The sequence below is a fragment of the Gracilinanus agilis genome, chromosome 3 (assembly GCF_016433145.1).
Source record: "Gracilinanus agilis isolate LMUSP501 chromosome 3, AgileGrace, whole genome shotgun sequence".
In the NCBI taxonomy this organism is placed as follows: Eukaryota; Metazoa; Chordata; class Mammalia; order Didelphimorphia; family Didelphidae; genus Gracilinanus; species Gracilinanus agilis.
In genome coordinates this window covers 96,027,737-96,054,864 of record NC_058132.1, presented here as the reverse complement: position 1 = coordinate 96,054,864, position 27,128 = coordinate 96,027,737, and the positions used below count along the sequence as shown (strand labels likewise).

Sequence of the window (27,128 nt, the reverse complement as noted above, 5' to 3'; positions counted from 1 at the left end):
AGTTTTCTTTGTTCAATGCATGGCTAGCCAAAAGCTGTTAGGGCTGCAAGGGTCCTCAGATTATCTAGTCCAATTTGCTCATTTTAAAGAAGAAACTCAAGGCTCAGAGATCATCTGAAAGGCTCCTTGGAGCTCTAACATTGTGAATAAAATCACCTAAACTCCCTTCTTTTACAGATGAGAAAATTCAAATCAAAATTGATAAAGTCTTATCCAGGAAAGAGGCAAGGCTGGGAGCTAGATCCAGACACTGGTGACTAAGGCCAGGCCCTTATTCCATTCTCCCTACCCAAAGTGTCAAGAACCTGCTCTTTCCAAATCCTAGGAGTTTAAACTCAAACCCATAGTGGATAACTTAACAAAAGCTCCACACCAACATAAGCTGATCTTTCTCTGTCATTAAGACACAAGACCATATTTACATCTCTTCTTTCCTTTTATTGAAAAAAATTCATTTAGAAAATGGCAGTTAATAAGGGAGACAGAACAAAGTAAGAAATGTGAGAGTTGAGGGACAAAAGTGAGGGTACACCATGGAGGACATAAAGAAAATAAAAATGCAATCGACCGATTTGATTGGTCAAAAGCACAAAACCTGATATCAGAAGGATCTCTCCTTCTCCTGGTCTGTCTTCACAAATTAAAGTGATGGGTATTGTGTATTATAACTTTTTAAAGTCACCCCTGCAAGTCAGTCAAATAAATACAAAACTCAAAACTAGGTCTGTGACTGGAAGCTGCTATACCCCCAAAGATTTTGTCCTGAATCCCTGGAGACAGGGTCTGGGAATAAAAAAAAAATAATGGCCAGGTACAAGAAGTCAGCATAATGGGGAACAGATTAAAAAATTTTAAAGGGACAGGCATGGCAGGAAGCTGCTTGCATGGGATAAGCACTGCCAGATACAAAGGAGGAAGTACATAGAGCTTCAAACAAAAACTCCTTCCAAAGGTCCTTGACAAGTCAAGTCTTTTAATCCAATCAATCCCAAAAGTAGAGAGCAACCCTAATGACAGGTTAGAGCAAAGTAACCATATGGACAGGTCAAACCATGAGCTCAATTGCTCAATCCTAGCTCCCAGCTCCTGGTTCTGCTTTAGAAAATCCTATTGATCCAGAAGGGAGTAGGATTTCATGACAAAACATGAGACATTTTAAACATTCTTTATTTTACTCTATCGGTTTCAGTTTCTGGTTTATGGGGTGTTTTGTTTCCAGTTTGTTTTTTGTTGTTTCTTTTGTGTTTGTGTTTGTGTGTGGGTGTGGGTGTATATGTGTGGTCAGCATGATCCCAGCAGAAAAAAGGCTGTTCCTGGAAGGATTATTTCATTTTCCTCTCTGTGGCGAGGCTGTCGTGGAGCTTGGAGATCTCAGGCTCGTAGGCCTCCATGACCAGCATCCCACTGTTGTCAAAAAACTTAGCAATGGACTTGGTGAATTCTGCTTCCCTCTGCTGTTTGGTTTTCCCGCTAATGAAGGTCAGCTTCAGAGTGTACTTGTCATCAAATCTGGGCAACAGGACACAACACAAAGAATTCCAACTTGGTAAGTATTCATCAATAGCAAAGGGCATCTACTATAAGCAATGCCCTGTGTTCTATACTTAAAAATTAATTACAAGGGAGGTGTAGACTTTTATAGTTTACAAAGCACTTCTTTATCACTGCATTAAAAAAAAACAACATTTGTCTGAATTACTGAATTTAATCAAGTGACTATCAGAAACTAATGGGTCAGGACCATGCATCCAGGTGATTTTATTTTCATTTTTTATCAACTTAAACTTCAACAAACATGAGTACTTCAATAAACAAAAAGCAGACAAGGGAATTGATTCTGTGGTTTTAAAAAAATTACCTATTAAATGGAAATAATAAAGTTGCACTGGTTGTCTGTGGATCCATCTGAATGTTCTATGGTTTTGTATATATTTTTAAATGTTGCATTGATTCTCCTTTTTTCTTTTTCTTTTTTTTTTTTGGCAATTCATTACTCACTAACTCTCCCCAGTCCCTCTAAGGTAGAAGCCCTTCCTTGTGTTCATGTTCTCTTCACTCTTACTATAGAGCAGGGGTCAGCAACCTTTTTGGCTGTGAGAGCCATAAACGCCACATTTTTTAAAATTAATTTCATGAGAGCCGTACAGTGCTCACAGTGCCGCTCCTGTAACAGTGCCTGAAAAAAATTGACTTTATGGCTCCTGCAGAAAGAGCCATACATTGCCGACCCCTGCTATAGAGGCTTGGTCATCAAGGACTTCCTAGTAGTTAGATGGATACAACATCCCTAAAAGATCTGTGATTTCACCATTTTGGGATTTCTACCACTAACCTATCACAACACTTTCACACCTTGTTTGATGACCTTTGTGAGTTGCTGTAGCCAGACATTTGAAAAGGATACCTAGAAGAGGCTCTGAACAAGAACCAAACAGTTGAATCCCTGAAAAACCTTCCAGTTTGGTAGATTCTGCCTGAGTTTGTCTACCATTAGAACAGCTTTGTAGAAACCAAGTTTACTTTCCCATCAAGATGAGCCCTCCTAATAGCAAGCATTTAATGTTTATTAAATTGATGTCAGAAAGACATTTTGCCAAAGTCACATAGTAATGTCCATGGAATGAGGCTTAAATTTGGGTCTTCTGACTCAGAGTCTATCTACAATACTATGTTATCCTATCCCTAATATCCCTACCTTTGAGAACTCAAGTTGTTTTGACCCACCCTTTTTTTAACCCTTACTTTTTATCTTAGAATCAATATTAAATGCCAGTTCCAAGTCAGAAGAGTGGTAAGAGCTAGGCAATTGGGGTTAAGTGACTTGCCCAGGGTCACACAATTAGGAAGTGGCTGAGATGTGAACCCAGGAACTTCCATGTTCAAGCCTGGGTCTCTAACCACTCAGCCACCTAGCTGCCCCTGATCCATTCATTCTTTAGGATTAGATTATTTAGTTCTAATTAATTTTTATTCTATGCTTTCAAGGCCTTGTATTGAATGTAATTTTTAATTAAATTTTAAAAGTAGGACATTTAACATTTCTGCATTCATTTATGATGTTTTTATGCCCTAATATGGGGTCAGTTTTTGTGAAGGTGCCAGAGAATTTAGTTATTATAATTTCCACATAAAAAAATGTTAGTGTATACCAAGTGCCAAATGAATGGTAAAGAAACTATTAGAACAGTTCAAAGGAGGGCATGACTAAAGCTGAAAGGTCAGAGGAAATTTTAGCAGGTAAGAATTTTGAAAAGTATGAAAGTCCTGAAGCAGGAATAAATATGGTGTATTCAGAAAATAATGGAAAGATCAGATTGGTTAGAATAGAATCATAAAAGGGGACAGTGGGAAAAAAGAATAGAGAAGTAGATAGGAACCACGAATGTCTTAAAAGTAAATAAACCAGTATCGGCAAACCTTTTAGAGACTGAGTGCAAGGTCCCACTCCTACCCCACACAAGCTCCCAAGCCCAAGTGTGGTGCCTCTCCTCCCACCACACCGCTGGGTATATTCACACACACACAGGAGTTCCCATTGGACTGTTAGGCAGAGGAGCAGGTAAAGTGAAGAATGTCCTCAGCAAGGATAGGCAGGGAGAGAAGAGTGGCTAGAGTGCTCTGCTCCCCTCCAGCTCTGCTGCCTGTGAGCAGCCCACCTCACCCCCTTGTGCTCCCATTGTGCTGCTGGGCAGAAAGGCAAGGAGGCATAATGGAGAAGGGGAGGGGAGCCACTCCACCAGAGTCCCAATGCCTTTGTAGTAAGGGTGGGGAGGCACCCTCGGCCCAGTGCCCACAGAGAGTGCTCTGCATGCCATCACTGCTCTAAACCAAGAGCATGCATTATCTGTAACAGAGAAAAACTTGAAGCCTTCCTAATAAGATCACAGCAAGGATGTTCATTATTACTACTATTATTCAATATTGTATTAGAAATGCTAGCTATAGCAATAAAGAAAAAAATTGAAAGAATTAGAATAGGGAATGAGGAAACAAAGCTATCACTCTGTGGATTCTATATAATGGCTTATTTACAGAATCCTAGAGAAACAACTAAAAAACTAGCTAAAACAACTGACAGTTTTAGCAAAACTGCAGGACATAAACCCACATAAATCACCAGTATTTTTATATACTACTAACAAAATTCAGAAGCAAGAGATAGAAAGAGAAATTCTATTTTAAATAATCACAAACAATATGAAATATTTATAAGTCTATCTGCCAAGATAAATCCAGGTATTATATGAATACAAAATACTTTTCACACAAATATAGATCTAAAAAACTGGAGATAGAGCAATCGCTCAAGAGTAGGCCAAGTCATATAATAAAAATGATAATTTCACGAAAGTTAATTTACTTATTGTAATGAGTAATTTATAGAATAGAATAGAAATTTAAGATAAGTAATAAATAGCTAAAGGTGAGAGTTTGGCTAGTTTGGCTGTCAGTTTGAACATTCTGTTTTGGAATACTGCTGGAGAGAGAGAGGAAGAGTGAACTGTCAGTGCTGGAGAGTGGAGGTTTGGAGAAGTGGTCCAGCCAGCAGTGAGTTACAGATAAGTTAGGGATCTTTAGGATTTGAAGAAGCTTAAAGATATCATCTATCAAGGCAAATTAAGGTAGTTGGAAGTGTCTGTATCTGGCAGACAGCTTACACAAAGTCTTCCCTTCCTAGTGTTTATTGGATTATTGGCTGAGCAAGGATTTGGTTCCTGTTACCCTGAAGACATCAAAGGATCTGGAAAATCCCAATATTCCAGCTCTCTCTAGCCTTTAGCCAAGTTTGTCTACCTGACTGAAATTAGGCTGGCAGAGAAACAGATACCCATCTCACCCTTAGAACTCCATTTTGTCAGTTAGCTGTTCCCAGAGTTTAGAAATACCTTACCCTCTCGACATTAAACTGTTTTGTTTTACTTCCTGTTGGTTTTCCTCTAACCCCAGAAGAACCTATAAAGTGATAACAGTTAACCCTGGTGTTTTTCCGTTTGGGGCAGTGACCAGTAATTCCCAATTGCCATTCCTTCTGCTTAGGGTTATTTGATTTTACTCACCTCTGAGTCATTATCCTTCCTTAAGAATTGGATTAGGGAATAACAATTGCCCAAAACATACCTACTGGTCACCCCACAGTTGTTGTTATTATTATATTATTCAGTATTATACCATCAAATTACCAAGAATTATTTTATTGAGCTAGAATAACAAAATTCATCTGGAATAACATGTAACTAGGAAATATTTAATAAAAATTCAGAAAAAAGAAAGGAAACCTGAGGAGTTTGGACTTTATCCTATAAACCATGGGGAAGCCACAGAATTGGCTTTCTAAAACAAGAATTATGTGATTAGTATGTTAGGGAGATGAATCTGATGGCAGTATTAAGAATGGATGAGAAAGGGCAGCTAGATGGCTCAGTAGAAATAGAAGTCCTGGATTCAAATTTGGCCTCAAGCATTTCCTAGCTGTGGGACCCTGGGCAAGTCATTTAAATTCAATTGCCTAGCCCTTACTAATACTCAGTATTAATTCTAAGACAGAAGGTAAGGGTTAAAAAAACAAAACTTTAAAAAGGATAGATGGGAGTAAGAAGGGAGTAGGTGAGTTAGATCCTCATTAAGAAGCAAAGCAATTTCAGATGAGAGGTGATCAAAGTTCTTCAAAGACAGTGGGAATGGGAAGGAAGTGACAGAAAAACAGATTTTTAAAGAATCAATAGGATTTGGCAACTGACTGAGAGGCAAAGCACTAATAAGCATTTACTAACATCTTAATGTGTCAGGCCCTGGGGATACAAATAGTCAACTGCCCTCAAAGAGATTACATTGGAAGAAGGGGGTGGGGGGGAGGAGAGAGGGCTAGGCCAACATTTATTTACCACAAATAGTTATGGGGGCAAGACTTCTGATAGCCTCAATTTCTTCATCAATAAAAGATGGAGTTTGAACTAAATGGTGTCCAAGGTCTCTTTCAGCTCTAACACAGTGTTGTATAATCCCATAGTACACACAGGAGACAGAGGAAACAGATGGAAGGAAGGCAGCCTTACAAGAGGAGGCACTAGCAGCTCTTGGGGCCAGCAAAAGCCTGAATTGCGGAACAGCATACTAGCAACCTATCAGAATGCCCTTGATCTTCCCATCTCTGATTTCTTAGTCCTAATACTGATCGGGCTTCCTTCTAAAACTATAGGGCAAATTTTCTTGGGTTATCCCAGTCTGGGAGGGCCTCTTCTACCTCCAAACTCCCATATTTAATAAAATAGGCTGGGTGGTATAGTAAGAACATTAGGCTTTGAGGCGAGACCTGGGTTTAGATCCTAGTTTTGCTACCCAATACCTGTGTGACCATGAGCATGCTACTATACTTCCTCAGGCACCTCTCTCCTCCCCAACAGTAGAAATTTAAATTAAACCAACGGAGTTGGCAATAAAGTAGCATAGAGCAGATAGAGCACTAGGCCTGGAGTCAGGAAGATTAGAGTTTGAGTTGAGCTGCAGACACTCAGTAGCTGTTTGATTCTGGGTAAGTCACTAAATCCTGTTTGCCTCAGCTTCCTGAATTGTAAAATGAGAGTAACAGTACCTACCTCTCAGGATTGTTGTGAAAATGAAATGAGATAATATCTGTATAGCACTTAGCACAGTGCCTGGCACATAGTAGATGCTGTATAAATACCAGCTAGCTATTGCCAATGCTTCTACATTTTCAGTGGACTGCCCTATCACTAAGCTCACTATCTCTGCCTTCCCAAAGCAAAAAATTTCCCTGGCCACAACTCCTCTCTGTGTATAGTTGTTAGGGGCAGCAACTAAGTGGTGGTGTTATTCCCTGTACTTAGCACACAATGACTGTTTAATAAATTAATAAATTGTGTTCAGTAAATGCTTTCTAATACATTCATTCCATTCCTTTCTCTACCTTAGTTTCCTCATCTATAAGTTTAAGGGAGTAGACAAGATGATTTCTAAAATACGTTCTAAGTTCTTGATCCTATGATCTACCTAATGTCTGGCCTAGTATTCATTTGGCACTTGGGGAAAGCCACCTTGTATTATAAGCTCTCTTTCTGTTGATATGCCTTGATTCCCAAACCAGCTCATTAACACCCAGAAGTATTTTATACTACTATGTCCCAAGTACCTGGCACAGAGCTCAGAATGTCTGTGCTGCTACTGATTCAACAAATGTTGATCTACACAAGAGATAGCCACTGGGGACATTTTTAAATGGAAAAGAGAAGTCTCTTCTCTCAAAGAACTACAGTCTACTAAGTAGGAGCTCTTGTGAGGAAATTTTTTTTGCAAACTTTAAAGGGCTACATAAATTTAAGTTTAAAAGGAAGGAGGGGGAAGGGAAGAAAAGGAGGGAGAGAAGGAGAAGAATGGGTGACACAATAAAGACACTTGAGGAAAGACCTATTTCTTTGTCATACAAAGAATCATGAAATGACCATACCTTTTAAGACTGGAAGAGAGCTGCCAAACATCATCAGGGTCCATTCCTGATGGATCTTTTCTATGAGCTACAAGGAAAATGCTTTTCTCCTTATATGATGTGTAGATTGTCAGGATCCCCATCATGATGAAATAAGTTCAGGATATGTTAAGGAAAAGGAAATCTACCAAAAGAGGCAAAATGAAGAAATGGAAATAAAAGACTACATGCCTTCAATCTCTCTAGGTCCATTTCCAAATCTGTCAGAGAAAGTTGGATTTAGTAATATCTAAGGTCCCTTTCTGCTCTTAAAATTAATCTACCTCTGCTATTCCATAGCAATGCTAGAACAGTTTACTTCTTCTTGCCCTGAAACCTTTTATTTATTTCATTGGCTTCTTGTGTTACACAAGGGGCAGCATGGAAGGCACAGAGGGACATTGATCAGATAGAGGTGTCTGCAAGAGAGTGACCAGGACTATAAAGGGATTCGAAACAAGGCCACAGGAGGAATAGCTGAAGGATATGTGTCAGAGAAGGAGCCCTGGATTTGGAATCAAAGGACGTCGGACTTGCATTTTGGAAATGTCAATTACTAATTAGGTGACCTTAGGAAAACCACAAGTCTTCCAATAAAATGGAAGGGGTTGGCCTCAATGATATCTAAGGTCCTTTCCAGCTTGAAATCTGATCCTATGATGCTGATCTATAAAAGCTTCACATACAGCTCTTTTCTAAGGTTACCTGCATTAGTTGGGCATGGAACCAGATATTTAGAGACAAAGTACAAGTTTCTAAGCACATAAGATGTTCTTTACAACAACCTTATGAAGCAGAGTATCAGAACTATTGTTTCCATTTTACAAATGAGCTAAATAAGGGAAAGCAATTTGTCCAAAGTCTCACTGCCTCGTGACAGAATCAGGATTCAAACTCACAATTCATTAATACAAGAGCAGAGCTTTATAACAATAAGCTTGTTCTTACTCATTCTGATTTCCCTTAATTCTCTTTCTTGATCCTTAACTGTTATTCAGCCCCATCTTCCCAAGTAAGTAAATCAATCAACATATTTTGGAAGGGAAAAAAAAAAGCAGAGATTAGGATATGATATGACACACAGGGCAAGGACTGGTTTAGATGCTGGAAAAGGGTGCAGGTAGTCCCAGACCAAAGCCACGACAGCAAAGAAGCAGGAGATCGTACAGATGATGAGGCGGCCATCAATCAAACCAAAATTCTCCACGTACTTGTATTTTTCTAGAAGAACCTGATGAAGAAACAAACACAAAAAAAAATTGAGGAATCCACTTAATAAGGATATTTCTTCTCTTAATTTCTTTCTGGTTTGTTTTGTAAGATGCTTTCTTATTATATAAACAACATCTTGTGGGAAAGTATATACAATGAAGAAATAAATGACAGACCTTTTGGAGTGATCAAAATAGTATTAAGAATCAAATCTTGAAGAAAGACAAGTTTTTTTCCCAAAGTCACCTAATTCAAGTTGTTTCAGGATTATACTCACTGGTAAACCATAGCCCGGAGGGGCCAAATACACCTGCCTCCTGCTTTTGTAAGGCCCAGGAGCCAAGAATAGTTTTTGAATACAGTTTTATTTTATTTTTAAATTTAAGAACCATTTTTTGCTAAAGGGCCTTAAAAAAAAAAAAAAACGCAGAGTAACCTGATACATAGTTTACTAATTTCTGCTCTAAATCATCTATGGCAACTTGAGAGTTTCATCTATTACTTAAGAACTTCAGAGAAAGTCTACACATTCTACAATTAAACCAAAGCAATTTAATTCAACTCTATATGCCTTGGTGATGGAATTAGAAACATCAGAAACAATACAATCCTTGCCCTAGAGAGATTTATATAGTCTAATAGAAGGATGAAACATATACATAAATGTGTATAGTAGAAGGTAGACTGTTAAGGGGCAAAGGACAAAGTGCTCTAAGAAAATTTGGGGGAAAAGATTCTTTTCAGTTGGGTTTAGTTTAGTTCTCCTAGACTGGAGAAGTAACAACATCTGAGGTGGGTTTTGAAAGAAAAGAATTTCTCTACATACAAGAGTATCTCTTAGCCACAAGAGACAGCTTGCAAGAATGCAGAGAAAGAAGGGGGCAAAATGAAAACTGGGAACAACTTACTAATTCTCAACTGGAACATAATGACTATGAAAGGCAATCATGTGAAATAATGCTAATAAGAGAAATAATACTCAAAAAGTGATAAAATACCAATCTAAAAAGGTTTATTTGTAACCTTCTATCATAGACTCTTCCAAGAATCTATTGAAGCCTACAGATTCCTCCAAATCATATTTTTCTTTCTATAACATATATAGAATTATAAAGGAAAATCAATTATATTGAAATAAAATTATCAAAATATATCACAAAAAAGCTAGCTGTATTAGGAAAATTATTTTGGCATCTCTATGTCAAGGATGGATTGAAGAGAGGGGAAAACTGGAAGCAGAGAGGAAAGCTAGATTATTTCAATTAGTGTGGTGACATAGTAGACCAAGTTGGCAATCCACCATGTGAAGGCAAATCACCGAGATCCTTTCTAATGCACTTTTGATCTTTCAAAAATAGTGATGCCGTCATCTGAGTCCAGGCACAAAAACCCATTGGCCATCTGCAGACAGTTACTCTGAAAGCTGTTCATTTTAAAAGAGAAGCTATAGTGACATTTCACTCAAGAAGCAGGTACCTTTTTGGCAGAATCATCCAAAGAATTTTTCACTGCTGATCCATCCCACTTGTCAATTTTTACAGGTTTATCATCAATCTTCCACTGCAATACAAATTGAAAAGTTTCACATCAAAGGATATAGTATCTAACTAGAATTAAAATATACCTTCAAATGCTATAAGGCCCAACTTTGAAAACCCACAAATACACAAAATGGTTTACCCTCTGCCTACTGATGCTGTCTGAAGTTCTAGGGAATAATAGCACTTAAAAACGAAATAGAATAAGAAAAACAACTGCTTGAATGCATGGGTCGGGGTGGACATAATTGAGAGTGTGGACTCGAAACTACCACACCAATGCAACTACCAACAATTTGGAAATTGGTCTTGATCAAGGACACATGACAAAACTAGTGGAAATGTGCATCGGCCATGGGTGGGGGGAGTGCGGGGGGCGAAGGGGAAAGGTGGAGCATGAATCATGTAACCATGTTAAAAATGAATATTAATAAATGTTTGAAAAAAAAACAAAATAGAACATTTTCCAACTGAAAAGTCACTATCACCTCTTCTTTCTGGCAGAGGGAAAGAAGAGTATGAATGCTCTCCAAGGTTTACTTGCTATTTCCTGCAACATACAAACACTATCTTGTGATACAAAATGAAAAAGTTTTATTTTAAATTTTGATACTATTTTATTCTCAATTGAGAACTCTCTCCCTCCCATTGAGAAAGCAAAAATAGCAAATCCATTACAGATTTGTATAGTTAAGCAAAACAAATCCCCATATTAGTCATGTTCCCTCTTACCCAGGGAACCCCGCCCCTAAATACTTCAATCTGTACTCTAAGTACATCAGCTCTGTACATGAATGTGGATGGCATATTTTATGATGAGTTCTCTGGGATTGTGGTTGGTCACTGTGTTCAACAAATGTCTCTCAAAGTTGTCTGTCTTTACATTATTGTTGTCATTGTATAAGTAATTCTCCTGGTACTGCTCACATCACTCTCTTATCAGTTAATATGAACCTTCCCAGGTTTTTCTGAAACCATCTTCTTCATCATTCCTTATAGTATTACATATCATTCATATACCAAGACTTGCTCCCCAGTTGATGGGCACTTACTCCCCCCGAAGTTTCCATTTCTTTGCCACCACAAAAAGATAATGGGCTGTGGGCCACTTTTAAATGGATCACTTTCCATACTGTCTTTTGGAACACAAGAAACCACTCTTGAGTAACAATACCACCAAACCAGGACATTCCTCATTATCTGAATCCATATCATACTTTATACCTTCATCCCTAAATCCATCCTTCATTCCCACATGGCAGTTTATTCATCCATCAAAGTCTAGCTCTAACACCAGTCCTTTCAGGCAGGAATCCTCCCTGACTAGAAGACATAACTCCTTCCCATAAATTCCCAGGAGAGCTGGGTTTACAACCTGGTTCTTCCCCTTATTAGCTATGTGCCCCTGGACAGGCCATCTCTCTTTTCTGGACCTGAGACTCCTCATTTATAAAATGAGACAATCTGACAAGATGAGGTTCCTTCCAACTCTAGCAATGTGTGTGTGTGTGTGTGTGTGTGTTCCTGTAGCATCTTTTCCCTAATGTTCTTATATACTTACATGCTGTTTGTATTGCTACTGTTACTGCCTGTGTCTTATCTATCTTTATTAAAAAGTACTAAATGTTTGCTGGGTAGATAATGGCACAGATAAACAAAACAAGCAGTTAATACAAAATTAATTTACTTCTGGAATATATTGTTTGGTTTTTAGGGGGATGAGAGTGGCGATAGCTGAAAATTATTGTATTTAGCTTCTTGATTACTTGGGGCATAGATAAAAGGGGTTTGTAGTGCTGTGTACTTCAAATAACAATTCACATTTTAATTGAGCCTTAAGGTTACTGATAGAATGTAAAGATTATCCTTATCTTACAGATGAAGAAAATGAGGTATTCCATCCTGTATGAGAGCTAGAAATAAAATCAGATTCAAACATTGGGAAAGTAAGACAAACACAACCCATTACAAATATGTATGGTTAAATTTCCCCAGAAGGATATATAGCATGTGGACAAATCTATATAAATCACAAAGTAATCTGTAGAGGGAGAGAACCTAGCTACTGGGAGCACCAGGAAAGAGGAAAGGGTTCATGAAAGAGACGGCAACCAGTGCCATGAAAAGCTTTTTCAGATAGTTAGTATGGGATTTTTTTTCAAGAATGAGGAAGTATATGAAAGGAAGCAGAATGGAAATAAGGCTGCAAAGGTAGGCTGGAACTTAACCTAAGAGGACCTTAAATGTTAAGTGGAATTGGATTTTATTCTAAAGGTAAGGGGTGGGGTGGGAATCATTAAAGAGCTTTATGTGAAAGTGATTCTTTCAGTCATATGAAAGACTGTTTTGAAGAGAGAGTTTAGAAAGAAGGAAGACAACTGGGAGGCTTTTTAGAAGTACAAAATGACAGCAGAGAAAAGAGCACAGGTGCAAGTATATAGGATTGACAAGACTTGGATTAAATATGGCAGAAGAGGAGAAGAGTCAAGAATGACACTGAGATTCCAACTTACTACAAGGTAACAATTTTCTCAACAACAAAAAAAGTTAGGACGAGGGCTGGCTTTAGAGGAAATAATCAGTTCTCTTTTGGATCTGACAAACTAAGATAACAATGGTACATCAAGAAGATGTACAATAGCAACAACTGATCCAAGACTGAAGTTGGAGAATGAGACTAGACCAGTGGTTCCCAAACTTTTTTGGCCTACCGCCCCCTTTCCAGAAAAAATATTACTTAACACCCCCTGTCACATACTATCAATGCCCTCTTACAGTTATTCACTGCCCCCAAGTGCACCTGTGGTCATCACCGCCCCCCTGGATCGCTGCAGCACCCACCAGGGGGCGGTGGCACCCACTTTGAGAATCACTGGATTAGACTTAGATGTGAGTCATCATATGGGGGAGTAAATGAGATCACTAAGAAAAAGCCTATAGAGAAAAAAGACAACTCATAACAGGGCTCTGAGGAACCCCACACCCACACTAAAAGGAAATGGAAATGGCCAATAATTTCTTGACTCCCTTCTCCAGGTAGCACTCTTGTCTCTCCATGCTTTCTCTATCTTACCTGTGCAAGAGCTCCAATCTCCACTCTCTGCTCCCTTTAGCTCCTTTTTATATTATCTTTCCCCATCAGAATATTAAGTTTCTTAAGGACCAGAACTATCTTTCTGCTTGTGTTTGTATGACCAGCATCAAGCTTAATAAATTTCTTACAGATTTAATCTAATGAAGGAAACTAAAAAGGAGTGTGTGGGCAGGTAGGTGGAAACCAGGAGAGAATGTCTCGGGAGCCAGAGAAGGACAACTCCTAGGAGAATGAGTAGTCAATCAAACATTTATTAAGTGCCATCTATGGGCCAGGCAAGAGTTGTAAAGAAGTCAAATTGGAAGAGAACTGAGAAAAAGTCAATGAATTCTGGTGTCAAGAGATCACTGGTTGCCACGGAGTATGCAATTTTTATTGAGGGGTGGTGTGGAGGGGGGTAATAAAAGCCAAGTTACAAAGTGATAAGACTGTTTTGAAGAAGTAAAGACACATTAGAGAACATTAATGAAAAATGGCATGCAGTCATTAAAAATTTTAGATCAGTTTTAGTATAATTTATTTATTCTGAGAAATAGCCATACACCACTGCCTGTGCCATGCCACTGGAGAATATTTTCAGTATTTCTTTGTATGGCAATTTTCCATGATACAAAGCCACTTGTAATCCCAACTTTGGAATGTTTCTGATGAATCATGTACTTTCAAGAAAAAAGCTTTCCCAAATCTAGATTGATTCAAAAGATTTGTCTCATTCATTTTATGTGTATCAAGAAAATACTGACTGATTTGAAAGAGTATATTCTCTCCACTGCAGCACAGAAATATCTTTTAAAGAAGGCTGAGAAGAGGAAGGCAGTATGTGTGCTACACAGAAAAAAACACTAGGTGTGGAGGCAAAAGGTATGGTTTTGTTCAGCTCAACTTTTAGCTGCATAGCTTTGGGTAAGCTTTCTGGGGAAGTACACAATCCTATCACTTATTAAATGAGGATATTAATTCTACTCATAATTCTCATTTACATGGTACTTTACAGGCTAAAAGTATCTTCATCCTCACAGTGTAAAGTTCAGAAAACTTGTGACATACAATGTCAAAGTTGATGTAAACTTTCATCTCTCCTAATTCCAAATAAGTGCTTCATTAGTCAAATGGGAAGAGGAAGGGGAATTAGTATTTACATAGTCTCTACTACCAGCTAGGACTCAGTGATGGGCAAACTATTCCCCGCGGGCCAGATCCAGGCCATAGTTTGCCCAGCACTGCCTTAAGCAATTCCCTAATCACTACGTCTGGATGTGGGGGCATAGTGATTAGGGACTTGCTTAAGGCCCTCAGGGAATAGTTTGCCCATCACTGAGCTTGGTACTGTGCTAAGCACTTAAAAAAAAAGTTATCTCCTATGAAGTAATTTTCTTATTTTGGATACAGGGAAGTGCTTTATAAAGTGATAGAGAACTGAAGGATAATATAATTTTTTTGTTGTACATAAAGTAATCAAGTCTGAATACATAAATAATACCAGATTACATTTATATGGTCCTTTACAAAATATTTCTCCTATTCCTTTCCTCTTTATTTCTTTTCTTATTCCCATGGAGTTTCTTTACTTACTGAGACTACTGCCTTTAAAAACATTTTCAAGTAACCTTAGGTCCATGTGGTGAATCTATGGCACAGATGCCAAAGAAGGCATATAGAGTGCTGTGGGCACATGGCACCATCGTCCAACAGAATCCATTACTAGAAAGGCAGAGAGAATCAGACGAAGCTGCTCACTTCCCCCTCTCCACATTGTTTCAATCACCCACCTCTCTGCTCAGCAGCCCAATGGGAGCACTTTCTCCCTCCTCTGTGTGGGATAAGGTGCAGGCGGGACACAGCACATGGTTTAGGGGGGGAGCAGAGGCATGGCACTGAACACAGCCCCTAAAAAGTTCACCATCATCATTGCCTTAGGTAAACACAAATAAAATAAGCAGTAACAATATCTAGCATTTACATAGCATTTTAAGGTTCAAAAAACATTTTAACATATATTGTCTCTTTTGATGCTCACAAATGCACTTATAAATTAGCAAGTACTTTTACTATCTCCACTTTGAAGATAAGGGAAATTAAGATTGATAAAAATTAGACTTGTCCAGAGCTATATAGCCAATAAATTTACTCCATATAATTGCTTCAATAAGCATTTCAGACTTTTCTAAAGTTATGTCACTAATTTCAGTACTACTCAATCAAAATCCAGGAACTCTTTAGGGATCACCTTTCAAAGAGACTATCTTGTTTCCTATAGGCCAGTATCTCCCAGATTGTAATCAGTGAAAAATACAAGAACTACATGAAATAAAAAGGGGTGTGAAAAATGCCTATGCTAGAGATATATTCCCTCTTGAAAAGCAAATGTGAAATTGCATATGATAAAAATATATTGATTACACCCAGCACTTTTCTGGTATGAAAATAGATTTGATTTCCTCTATTTTGTTATAAAATGTTCCTGGCTACCCGTCATCCATTGAATTCCATATCTACATTTATGAGTTCTGTCAATTTATTTCATCTCCCAAAATGTTCTATGACCAATGTACTTGGGGAACAATGCATTGTACAGATGCTAAATTTGAGTCAAAAGGCAAATTAATTTTTAAAGTTTCCAAATAGTAGAGAAGTAAATATTTAGATGCAACTGCCTTTTGCATTTTTAAAGGATCTACCATTTAGAAGAAGGAAGCAATCTGTTCTGCTAGGCCCCTGAAGGGACTAAAGAAAGCAGTCTGACTATAATATTAAGAGTATTCTTCTACAGAACATTGTGGTTTATGTATCATTTTCCTTCCATCAACTCTGAGGTAGAAAGTATAAGTAAAATTATTTCCATTTTACAGCAGAGAAAACTGAAGCTCAGAGACAACATAACTAACCTATGGTCACATAAAGTAAATTTCCTGACCCCAGACCTATTGCTCTTTCACTACACCACAATGGTGAGACCAAGACACCTTTCACAGTCAAAATCCTAGAAAAAAGTTGTCTTCTGTTCACTGCTTCTGCTTCCTGCCCTACCACTAGTTTCCCACTCCATCCTATTAAAATTGTCTTCTCCAAGGTTATCACTAATCTCAACTGTTAAACCCAAGGATCTTAGACCTCATGCTACTTGACCAAACTTCAGGAGGTGGCCCCTTCTCCCCTGGCTTTTGTGACAAGGAAGGCTGGTACTCCAACCAGGCTCTACTACCTATCTGGTCATTCCTTCTCAGTCTCTTTTATAGGATATCAGAACAAATATGAGCCTCTCTCAAGCCTTTCCTGTGGGGCCTCTTCTCTCTGGTGAGCTCACCAGGTCTTATGGTTTTCATTATCATTTCTGTACAGATTTTATAGATCCAGGCTTAATTTCTCTCCTGAACTCTCATCCTGCATTATATCAGGTGACTACTAGATGAAATCTTTAACTGGATGTCCCTTAAGTCCAAAATGAAACTGACCATCTCTGTCACTACCCACGCCCCACCTGGCCCTCCTCCAAACTTCCCTCTTTCTGTTGGGACCTCTGACCTCTTTCTAGTCCAGTTATTCCCAAAGTGGGCGCCACTGGCCCCTGGTGGGTGCTGCAGCGATCCAGCGGGGCGGTGACAGCCACAGGTACATTTGGGGGTGGTGAATAACTGTAAGGGGACCGTGATAGTACGTGACAGGGGGCGCTAAGTAATATTTTTTCTGGAAAGGAGGCGGTAGGCCAAAAAAGTTTGGGAACCACTGTTCTAGTCACTCAGGTGGGCAGTCCCAGAGTTGTTCCTGAGTATTCTCTCTCCTTCATCTCTCATAGTCAAGACTTCTACACATCTCTGACAACTCTTCCAATTTCTCTACTCTCAGAGCCACCAATATAATTAGTCCCAGAGCTAGGTTATAGTCTCTTCCCTCTATAATATGCCCTTTTCCAGAATAATATTAAGGAATAGGTGTGTTAACATTCTCCCCCTCAACAATCTTTGTTGGTTCCATAATGTTTCTAGGACAAAACGTAAACTCTTTAGTCTGGCACTAAAAACCCTCCAGAGCCTGGCTCTACCTCCTTTCCCCGACATAGCTTATGTCACTTTCCATCACAAACACTACATTCCAGCCAATATGTTCCCCCAAATTCACGGTCCATTACCCACCTCTGAGCCTTTTCCCAGACAGGAGATATTTCCTATCTATTCCTTCTTGAGCCCCAACCATTACTGCTCTCTCTTTCCTTGGCTCACCTAATATTTCCTTATTTAGTTTATGTCATCTCCCTCTCTCCAATAAAACAGAAGCTGCTTTTCCAAAAGCAAGGTTGTTTTATTTTTGTCTTTATTTCCCTTAAGGTTAGCACATCTTGCATATTGTGATCCCTTGGTAAGTGTTTCAATTGCTAACATCTATTTTGAAATATATAACCCTTATATCACAATATTGGGGCAACTACATGACACTGGATAGAGGGTCAGCTCTGAATTCAGAAAGATCTAAGTTCAAAGCCAGCTTTAGAGATTTACTAGCTGTGTCACTCTGGGCAAATCACTTAACACTGTTTGCCTCAGTTCCCTCTGTAAAAATGAGCTCAAGAAGGAAATGGCAAATAACCAGTATCTTGGCCAAGAAAATTCCAAAATGGAGTCATGAATAATTAGATCTGACTAAACAACAACAACACATAGGCTAAGAATTCAACTCTGCAAATGCAGAGGTAGTTAAACAAAGGTTCATGTGAAAAAGATATGGGAGTTTTCATGGATTACAAAGCTAACTATGCATCAAGTGTGACCTGGCAGCCAAAAAAGCTGTGATCTTACTGTTTGCAGAGGCATCAACAGACGTCAGAGTAATAATAACAGTAAAGAGCCAGAATTTAAGTAGCACTGTAAGATCTGCAAAGTCCTTGACAAATATCATCTCCTTTTGTCCCCACAACAATCCTGTGGCACAACTATTATTATTATTATTATTATTATTATTATTATTATTATTATTATTATTATTATTATTATTATTATTATTATTCCCATTTTACAGATGAGAAAATTGAGGCAGACAGGGGTGCAGTGGCTGGTTCAGGATCACATTGACAGTAACTATCTAAGGTAGTATTTGAACTCAGGTCCCCTTGATTCTGGACCCACTGCTCTGTGCTCTGGGACACCACTTAATCATTTCTGTCAGTGCCCTTGTTTGGAGTACTCTATTCAGTTGTTATTTTGCCACATTTGGAACCCAGACTGACTGAAGGAATGGCTGTTTAGCCAAGAGAAGAGAATGCCTGAGAGACAAATGATAATTAACCTCAAATATTTGAAATCACTTGGAAGAAGAATGATACTTGTTCTGTTTGTCCCCAGAAGGGAGAGTAACAAGCAATGGGTAAAAATGAGAAGATTTCAACTCAAGATAAAGAAAGATTGGGGGCAGCTGGATAGCTCAGTGGATTGAGAGTCAGGCCTAGAGACGGGAGGTCCTAGGTTCAAATCCGGCCTCAGACACTTCCCAGCTGTGTGACCCTGGGCAAGTCACTTGACCCCCATTGCCCACCCTTACCACTCTTCCGCCTAGGAGCCAATACACAGAAGTTATGGGTTTAAAAAAAAGTAAAAAAAAAAAAAAGATAAAGAAAAATTTCCTAACAATTAGTTACTCAAAAGTGAAATGGGCTATTTGTAGAGGTGAGGTACCACACCAGAAGAGTTCTTTCAAAAGCCGCATGACCAATCATAGGAAGTTAGAGAAGAGATTCTTGACAATTATAGTTTAGACAAGATGACTAATTAAGTCACTTTCAACCCTGAGTTTTGCAATCCAGTTTTCATAAGTTGCTCCAAAACACACAAGGAATTAGCAAAACCAAACCTGGAATCCAAGGGTCCTGACAATTCTCAGAAATCTTTGAGTAGTGAGGCTCTCTGAGGTTATCTAATCCAACTCTAACCCAAAATGTTAATTCCACTGACATTTACAAGTCATCCATTCAAAGACCCATTGACAGGAAATGCCAAATTGGTCCTTCCAAAAAGGTTTTTCCTAAGCCACCTAGTTTTCAAATACTTCCAAGCAGCAAAATTTCTCACTACCTGTACATTGCCAATAAACATAGGCTACCTACTCTTTGTTCCTGCCTCTGATGCATCCTAGCTATGCAACCTGTTGTTGGGTCCTTCAGTGAGGCCCCAGGCACCTTTAGTAAGATTCTAATGAGAAGAAAAGGTGCCCCTCTGCACAGGTGGAAGGAAGCCTCTCACAGGAAGTTTTTATACTAATGAAATCACAGGTTTAGTCAAAAACCAAAACAAAAGAACCCTATGTGCTCAGTATTGCAAGTGATATTTTTTTTTTTTAAAGAAAGAACTGATGGCTGCTGTGGAGAAGCTTACAATCAAAATGAGGAGACAAAGATATAACATATTATAGCAGAAAGAGCACTGGGACCAGACTCAAGAGATATGGGTTCAAATCCTACTTCTGCCACTTACTGGTTGAATGATCCGTCATAGGCCAGTCACTTCACCTTTCTCTGTAAGTGAAGAGACTACTTACAATCCCTCCCTCCCTTGCAAGGCTGATATGCAGAGTCTTTCCATCTCTGGATTTGCTCTCTATCCAGGGAGGCTTCTAGCTGTCTTTTGAAACCTAAGAACCTCTTAAATTTTAAATGAATAAAACAGAATTACAAAGAAAATCACAAATTAGTGGAAAACAAAGGTGTAATTTGTTTTCCATACAAATTCAGGGATCCTGTGACACCTCTCTAACCACCCCTAGAGGGGGTCTCTCCTTAGCCCTCTTTTCATTTCCCACAATACTACTTCACACATCATCTGCTATGGATTTAATTTAATTCATCTCTACGTTGGTAATTTCTCAAATCTACCCAACCTCTCTACTGACCTCCAATCTCACATCTTCTAATGCCTTTCAAAAATCTCAGAGTAGATGTCCAAATTCAGTAAGTTTAAAACAGAATTCATTATGTTTTTCCTTAAATCTTTCCTGTCTTCAAACTTCTGTTACTGTGAAGGAAGCACCATCCTCTCAGTCCCCGCCTCACAACCTTGGTGTCATCCTCAACTCTGTACCATCTCTCACTCAACTCCTCTCCCATATCCAATCTGTTCTAAAGGTCCATCAATTTCACCTTTGGGACATCTTTCCGTTATGATTCTCTCCTCTGACGCTGCCATCATCTGTTTCAGGTCCTCATCTGCTCATGCCTGGACTAGTGCTGATGCCCATTGGTGGGTCAGCCTCAAACTCTTCCCCCACTTCAATCCATCAACCACTTAGCCACTAACATGTTTTCCTAAAGCTCCTGGCTGACTGTCATTGCCCCAACTTTACAAACTCCAGCAGCTCCCTATCATCTCCAGAACCAAATACAAAATCCTCTGTGTGATATTCAAGGCCCTTCATAGCCTAGCCTTTTCATACCTTTCCAGTCTTATTACATTTACTTTCTACCACATACTCTTCAATCTAGTGACACTGGCCTCATTTGCTGTCACATAAACAGGACATGCCATCTCCAGGCTCCAGGCATTTTCTCTGGCTGTTCCTGATGCTCAGAATGCTTTCCTTCTTCATCTGTCTAAAGCCTTCCCTGGCTCCCTTAAAGTCTCAATTACAATGCCACCTTCTACAGAAAGCCATTTTCAACCCTTCTTAATTCTAGTGCCTTCCCCCTTTTCATTATTTCCTATTTATTCCGTATATAGCTTGTTCGTACTTAATTTGTTTGTTCATTGTTTCCCCAGTTAGATCATAAGCTCCTCAAGGCCAGGGGCCGTCTTCTGCCTCTTTTTGTATTTCTGGCACTTAACACAATGCCTGGCACATAGTATGTACTTATGTTTATTAAGTTCCCCCTCTTGGCCTGATGCTCCTTCATGGAGAGCTAAGCATCCTGCTCACCAGTACACCAGGGCCTAGAAAGCCCCCAGTAGGTAAAGAACTGGCATCATGTCAAGGACTGACATACATTAATGTGGGTGATTTAACACAGGGGCAGTTATATGATGGCTTTAATGAAGAATTAAGTCCCATTTTGAATGAAGACAGAACAGTTGATGGGCTAGAAAATAAAATAAAAGGTGGAGTTGCTGATGACTTCTTTCCCCAATAATGGTTTCAAATAGCTTTGGGGCTTTAAACCAATAATTCCATACTATATAAAACTTGACAACAGAGAATACAATGAAAAGAAATATTTAGTGTGGGACAATATTTAGTTTGAAATTTTCCAAATTTATGAAAAAGTCATGACCTCTTACAAGCAGGAAAAAATAAACTGGCTGCCCAGCAATGTCCCAAAAGAACTAAAGAGTAATTTGGATCAGATGATGAAATGGATTAAGGAGTGGGTGCAAGATAATTGAACCTTAAGGGGAAAGTAAAGACTTTTACGGTTTAACACGTGATGGTTAGAGATTTTCTTGATCTCTCCCTCCCCATGTAATAGAAAGTAAGAAAGCATACTACAAATTTTACTATCCAAAACTGTTCTATGGAAATAGCAGGCAGACAAAATATAAAGTTGAGTTTTGGTTGAATTAACTTTTTTTTCTATGAGAAAACTTATAGATTTTAAGAACTTTTTAAAGTTTAGTAAATATTCAGCATTCTCCTTTGATCTGAATGCTAAAGAAAAAATAAACTTAAGAAAATAAGTAGAACTCTTTAATATGTGACAGAAAAAAAAAATAAAAGCTAGAAGGAATGTCAAATTAGAAACAAAAACAAGCCTAAGGATAAAGCTATAGGCGTCAAATTAAGTGTTCTATTGGTGGTAGGTTGCTGGTTTGTTTGTTTTTTAAATCTAGGAGACTGGTTATAGATTAGGAGCCACAAAATAAATGGTGAGATTCTTGAGAAAATAGTATTTTTTATTACAAAGGTTCACTAAGTTAGTGATCATTGCTGAACCTGAGCACTATTTGTCTCTGCAAAAGAAGCAGATCATGCTTTCCATACGTAGACAGGAAACAACAAAGTTTTCTGTGCACCCATGGAAACCATTAATATTAATTTATTGACTAATTTTAGTCTTGCTAAGTACCAAGAAAATTCATGTGACAATGCATTGCTAGCTTATAGGTGGTGGTAATTAGATAAAAATTTAAAATATAGCATTTTAAAAAAACCAACTGTTTTACTGAACAGTCACTTGGCAAAATGAAGTTAAACAAGCCACAAGACTAGTAAGAAGGCTAGGTGACCAATGTAGATCTTGTAAAGTTGAATTTTTTTCTTCTCAGAGGAATTGGACTAAATATTTATAAGATCAGAGCAGCCATCTAGTGTAATCCTTTCATTTTACAATTGGAACTAAGGCCAAGATAAGTTAAATGATCTGTCTATGTGAAGTGTGAATCAGACTTTCTTTGTCTAGCATCAGCAACTTTTAAATTGATCAACCCAAACTGAAAACACCCCTACTTAACACTTTGTAAGCCATCAAATAAGAGAATTCACAAGTCACTTACTTGGAGAGCTCTACCCTTTTATAACCCAATCAATCAGAAACTTGTGAATCCTTTGATAAGAGTTGACACCTTCAGAGGATGAGAGGTGTGAATTCCACAGACACTGCCCCCCTGGGCACTGATAAGCAATTTGGAAGCTGTGATTGACCCTATGAAGAGGGGAAGGGACAAAAAGGACTATAAAAAAGTCCTGATCTTCTTCAAGTCATTGTCTTCCATAGTTGTCTTTGACTGGTAAACTGCCTCTGGGAGGTAACTTCGGATTTGGACTGCCTCTTGGGTGAGTGTGTAGCTAGCCTTCCTTTCCTGGCATCTGGAGAGAAATTAGTTTCAGAGAGGCCTTCCCTTCTTGGGGGAGGCTGTGTGGGTGGGACTCTGGGTCCTCCAGTCCCGGGTTAACAAGCCCTGCCGAGTTGAGCCAAGCATGGGAGCAATATTTAATGTGATAGGGGAACCATCTTCTCTACCCTCTTTCTGTATTTCTCTACTTTCACTTTTTCCACACTTTTGAAAATAAAAGATATTAAAGTAATTTTGACTTGAACTATAATATTTTAAATCGTCGACCACAAGATTATTTTATAATTCTCACCTATTTAGTCAAACCCTTAATTTAATTCCTTACACCTAGAATTATGCATATTTAGTAGTATCTGAGGTAGAATTTGAACTCTGGCCTTCCTGACTCCAAATTTAGCATGATACAACTAAGTCTTCAAAAATTATACTAACATTTAGATAATACTTTTGAGGTTTCCAAAGTATTTCACACACACACACACACACACACACACACACATATGTATATATAAAAATTAAGTTTCATGTAATCCTCACAACAATCCTGGAAAGTAGGTGCTATTGTAAACCCCATTTTGCAAATGAGGAAATTAAGCCTGAGCAAGATTAAGTGCTTTGTCTATTGGTGACTTACAGATCTTTCTGACTTCCTGCACTATATCTACTGTATTACTCTTATCTACTGAGGAAACACCTAGTTGTCTAATCTCTGAGGTTTCTATAAGATTCAATGACTTCCAATTTTCTTGGACTCAAGTCTATTGATCTATAAAAGAAAGGTTCTGGCTCTGATAATCTCTACGGACCTTTTACAGTTTTAAAATGCCATGATTTTGTGATTTTAGACGTAAGTCTAACTCACTTTGAAGACTTCTGAGAGATAGCAACATAAAGATAATACAAAATTGACAGCAACAAATCAGAAAACCTGTTTGAGGAAGTCATGTGTGGAGTAGCATATCCTCAGCAAAGCTGAAATACTTTATTCTGTCAGTTGTATGTATGTATGTTAATGGATGTAGCCAATTTAATGTTCCTTAGACTCATCATGTACATTACTTGGGAAGTGTCCCTTCCACCAACAAAGTCTTATCTTTTCTCCAAGGCACAACCAAATCCCCCCATCCTCTGTGAAACCTTCCCTCAACCATAGGAACTCAAAACAATCAATGAAATTTAAAGAGTTGCAATGGCTTTAGATATTAATGTCTCCAGCATCCTCCTTTTTTTAGATGAGTAAACTGAAGCTTAAAGACAGGAAGGGAAGTCATTTGTCTTAGGCCAAACAGCAAGTTAGTGATGACAGAGCCAACCATAGATTCTTTTAGAGTAAGTGCATTTGGAGTCTGAGGTCAAGGTTCAAATCCTAACTTTCTATATTCTTTATATGACAATGACTAAGTCACTTAACTTTCCTGGGCCTCAGTTTCCTCAACTGACAAGGAGGTAATTGGACTTAATTAGCTCTTAAAACCTTTTTACTTTTTTTTTTTTTTTTTATCTCTTAACACCTAGGCTCTGGAATTATAGAGCTGAAAAGGAACTCAAGAGGTCAAGTAGCCCAATCCCATCCAAGGTAATTAATTCCATTAACAACATGCTCAATGATAGGTTATTCCACTTGAAAACCTCTGGTTAGGCAAACTTACTTTGAGCTGGTTCTTAAAAGATGCTCTCCCTTAAATATTCTATTATTTTAAAATATCTTTATGAAAACAGACTCCAACTATATATGTGTGTGTATATATGTATGTATAAATAGTTCCGGTACTCTTAGCTTTTCTCTTCGTGTGTATGTATATACATTAGGTTATCTATTTTAATTTCCTCTTGACAGTGTAAAACTAGTACTATATATACTCCTGGAAACTCTTCTTTTGAGCTTTTCATGACACATTTTTTTCCTGGTTTTCCTCTTTTCTGACTACTCCTGTCTCAACTTCATAAGTTGCACTTCAAAGCTCTATCCTGGATCTTCTATTCTATCTCTATGGTCTTTTTCTTGGTGAATTCATCAACTTTAATAGCTTCAATTATATTTATGATGGCTTACCAATCTAGATTTGTCCTCTTTCAGTTTCTCTACTGAGCTCCAGTCCTATACCAACAAGCATCTACTGAACATTTCCAGCAAGATGTCCTGCATGCATTTCAAAATTAACATGTCCAAAATAAAAGTCATTATTATTCCCCCAAACTCACTCCACTTTGGAGCTTCCTATCACTACAGAGGACACCACCACAATTCCAGTCACTCAGGGTTATGCACTATAATCCTCAACTCTTCACTTTCTCTCACCCCACATATATCCCATCAGTTTCCAAATCTTGCTTTTTTAATCTCCTCAACATCGCTCACATGTGTCTCCTTTCTAATTACAGCTATTCACCCTAGTTGCCTGGACTACTGCTCCTGTTTTCTATCCTAACCCATTTTCCTGCCTCAAGCTTCTCCCCATTCCACTCTATACCCCAAAAGAACTGTTGAAGTGGGATGCATGTTCTCCCTAGAGGGCAGATAGAACCATGTGAGTACATCACCTAAACTTCAGTAGCTCCCTATGATTTCTAGGACCAAAAATAAATTTGTTTGGTTCCCAAAGTTCTTCACAACCTGGTTCCAACTTACCTTTCCAAATCCGTTGCACATTATTCTCTTCACACTCTCTTTGGTCCCACCATACTGGCCTTCTTATTCTTTTCATACACAACACCCCATCACTCATCTCTGTTAAGTGTCCTGGGTATCATCATCAAAATGTACCCCCTCCTTACTTCTTTGAATCTCTTATTTCCTTCAGATCTCAGCTAATTCCTTTTTCTTACCTGAGTCCTTTATGCCCATCCTCTATGTCTCCTGCTCCTAGTACATTCCCTTAACAAAGTGCCTTGTATTTATTTTGTACATATTTCTACATGTACATGTCTGTTTCCCCTTGTAGAGCATAGGCTCCTCGAGGCCAGAGCCTTTATATCTCTAGTGGCTAGGATACTTAATAAATGATTGATGATTAAAAATGAGGAAACCAGTCTGACTGGAAGTCAGGATTTGTATTGTGGAGCAGTCACAATTCAATAGTCTATTTGCTAAAGGCTGTCAGGCATATGGCAGAGGGACTCTTAAAAAAGAAAACTAAGTTCCAAGATCTTAAGGGTCACTAGCTTTGCATAGACCATAGATATCACAAGATTGAGACCACCCATGCCCAGCTCCACATAAAAGATTTCTTCTAATGCATTTTTCATTTACCAAACATTCTGCTTTTCTCCTACCACATTTCCTAAGATCCATTAGTAGATCCTATAGAGAAGAAACCACACCCTTATTGATGTCCACTAAGGTTGCTAATATCTGCTTAAAGGACTAGAATCATGTTGGGCTGGGTTTTGTGTTTTTGTATTTTTTTCTTTTCTCCTACATAGAGCCCACTAAGCCACTGCTTAGACACAAGGGTCCATTCCTGTAATTTACTCTTATGACTTTCAACAATTGTTCTCCAACCCAAATCATCATATAGACTGCAAAAGCAGTCTCAATGAGCAAAAACAGCCAAATGGTTAAATTCAAAAGTCATCAAACAAAGTCTGGGTCAATCCCCCACACCAGAAGGAAGGCTTCAAGAAGGCATTCAGAGCAGAGACATGTGTCTTTCACAAAGGACTCAGGTGAAGAGAAAAGAACCCTGAAAGGAGAAGGAAGGTAGAGAAAGGAATGAGGAGGAAGGAGGGTGAGGCCCTGAAGGGGAAAAGAACAGAGAACATAGGATGGGGAAAAAGAGACAGCTGGGGGAGAAGGGGAATGAAAGGGGTCAATAAGAGATGGAATGGAGAGGTCTGAAAATGGCAGAGGAAAAAAATAGGTTATGAAACGGGGAGAGAAACAGGACAAAATGGGGCAGGAATGGAAGGAAAGAAGCAGAGAGAGGAAGAAATGATGTGGGGGGAAATGGGGTATGTATGAAAAGAAAAAAGTGTAGAAGATGGGTGATGAGAAAGGAGAAGCGTGTAGATGGGGAGGAAGAGAAGATAAAGTGGGGGGG

General features: G+C 38.6%; 1 protein-coding gene and 1 pseudogene across 1 annotated transcript in view; one reads left to right on the top strand and one right to left on the bottom strand.

The window, feature by feature from the left end:
* Positions 1-417: 417 nt before the first annotated feature.
* Positions 418-27,128, bottom strand: part of SPCS2 (signal peptidase complex subunit 2) — a 32,415-nt gene continuing 5,704 nt past the window's right edge. Inside the window, exons 2-5 of the mRNA XM_044668144.1 lie at positions 10,169-10,252; positions 8,551-8,711; positions 7,463-7,597; positions 418-1,509 (exon numbers count right to left, since the gene is read on the bottom strand). Coding sequence (XP_044524079.1) covers positions 1,323-1,509; positions 7,463-7,597; positions 8,551-8,711; positions 10,169-10,252 — 567 coding nt within the window. The 3' untranslated portion in view covers positions 418-1,322. The remainder of the gene's footprint in view (positions 1,510-7,462; positions 7,598-8,550; positions 8,712-10,168; positions 10,253-27,128) is intronic.
* Positions 12,902-21,681, top strand: LOC123240507 (annotated as a pseudogene).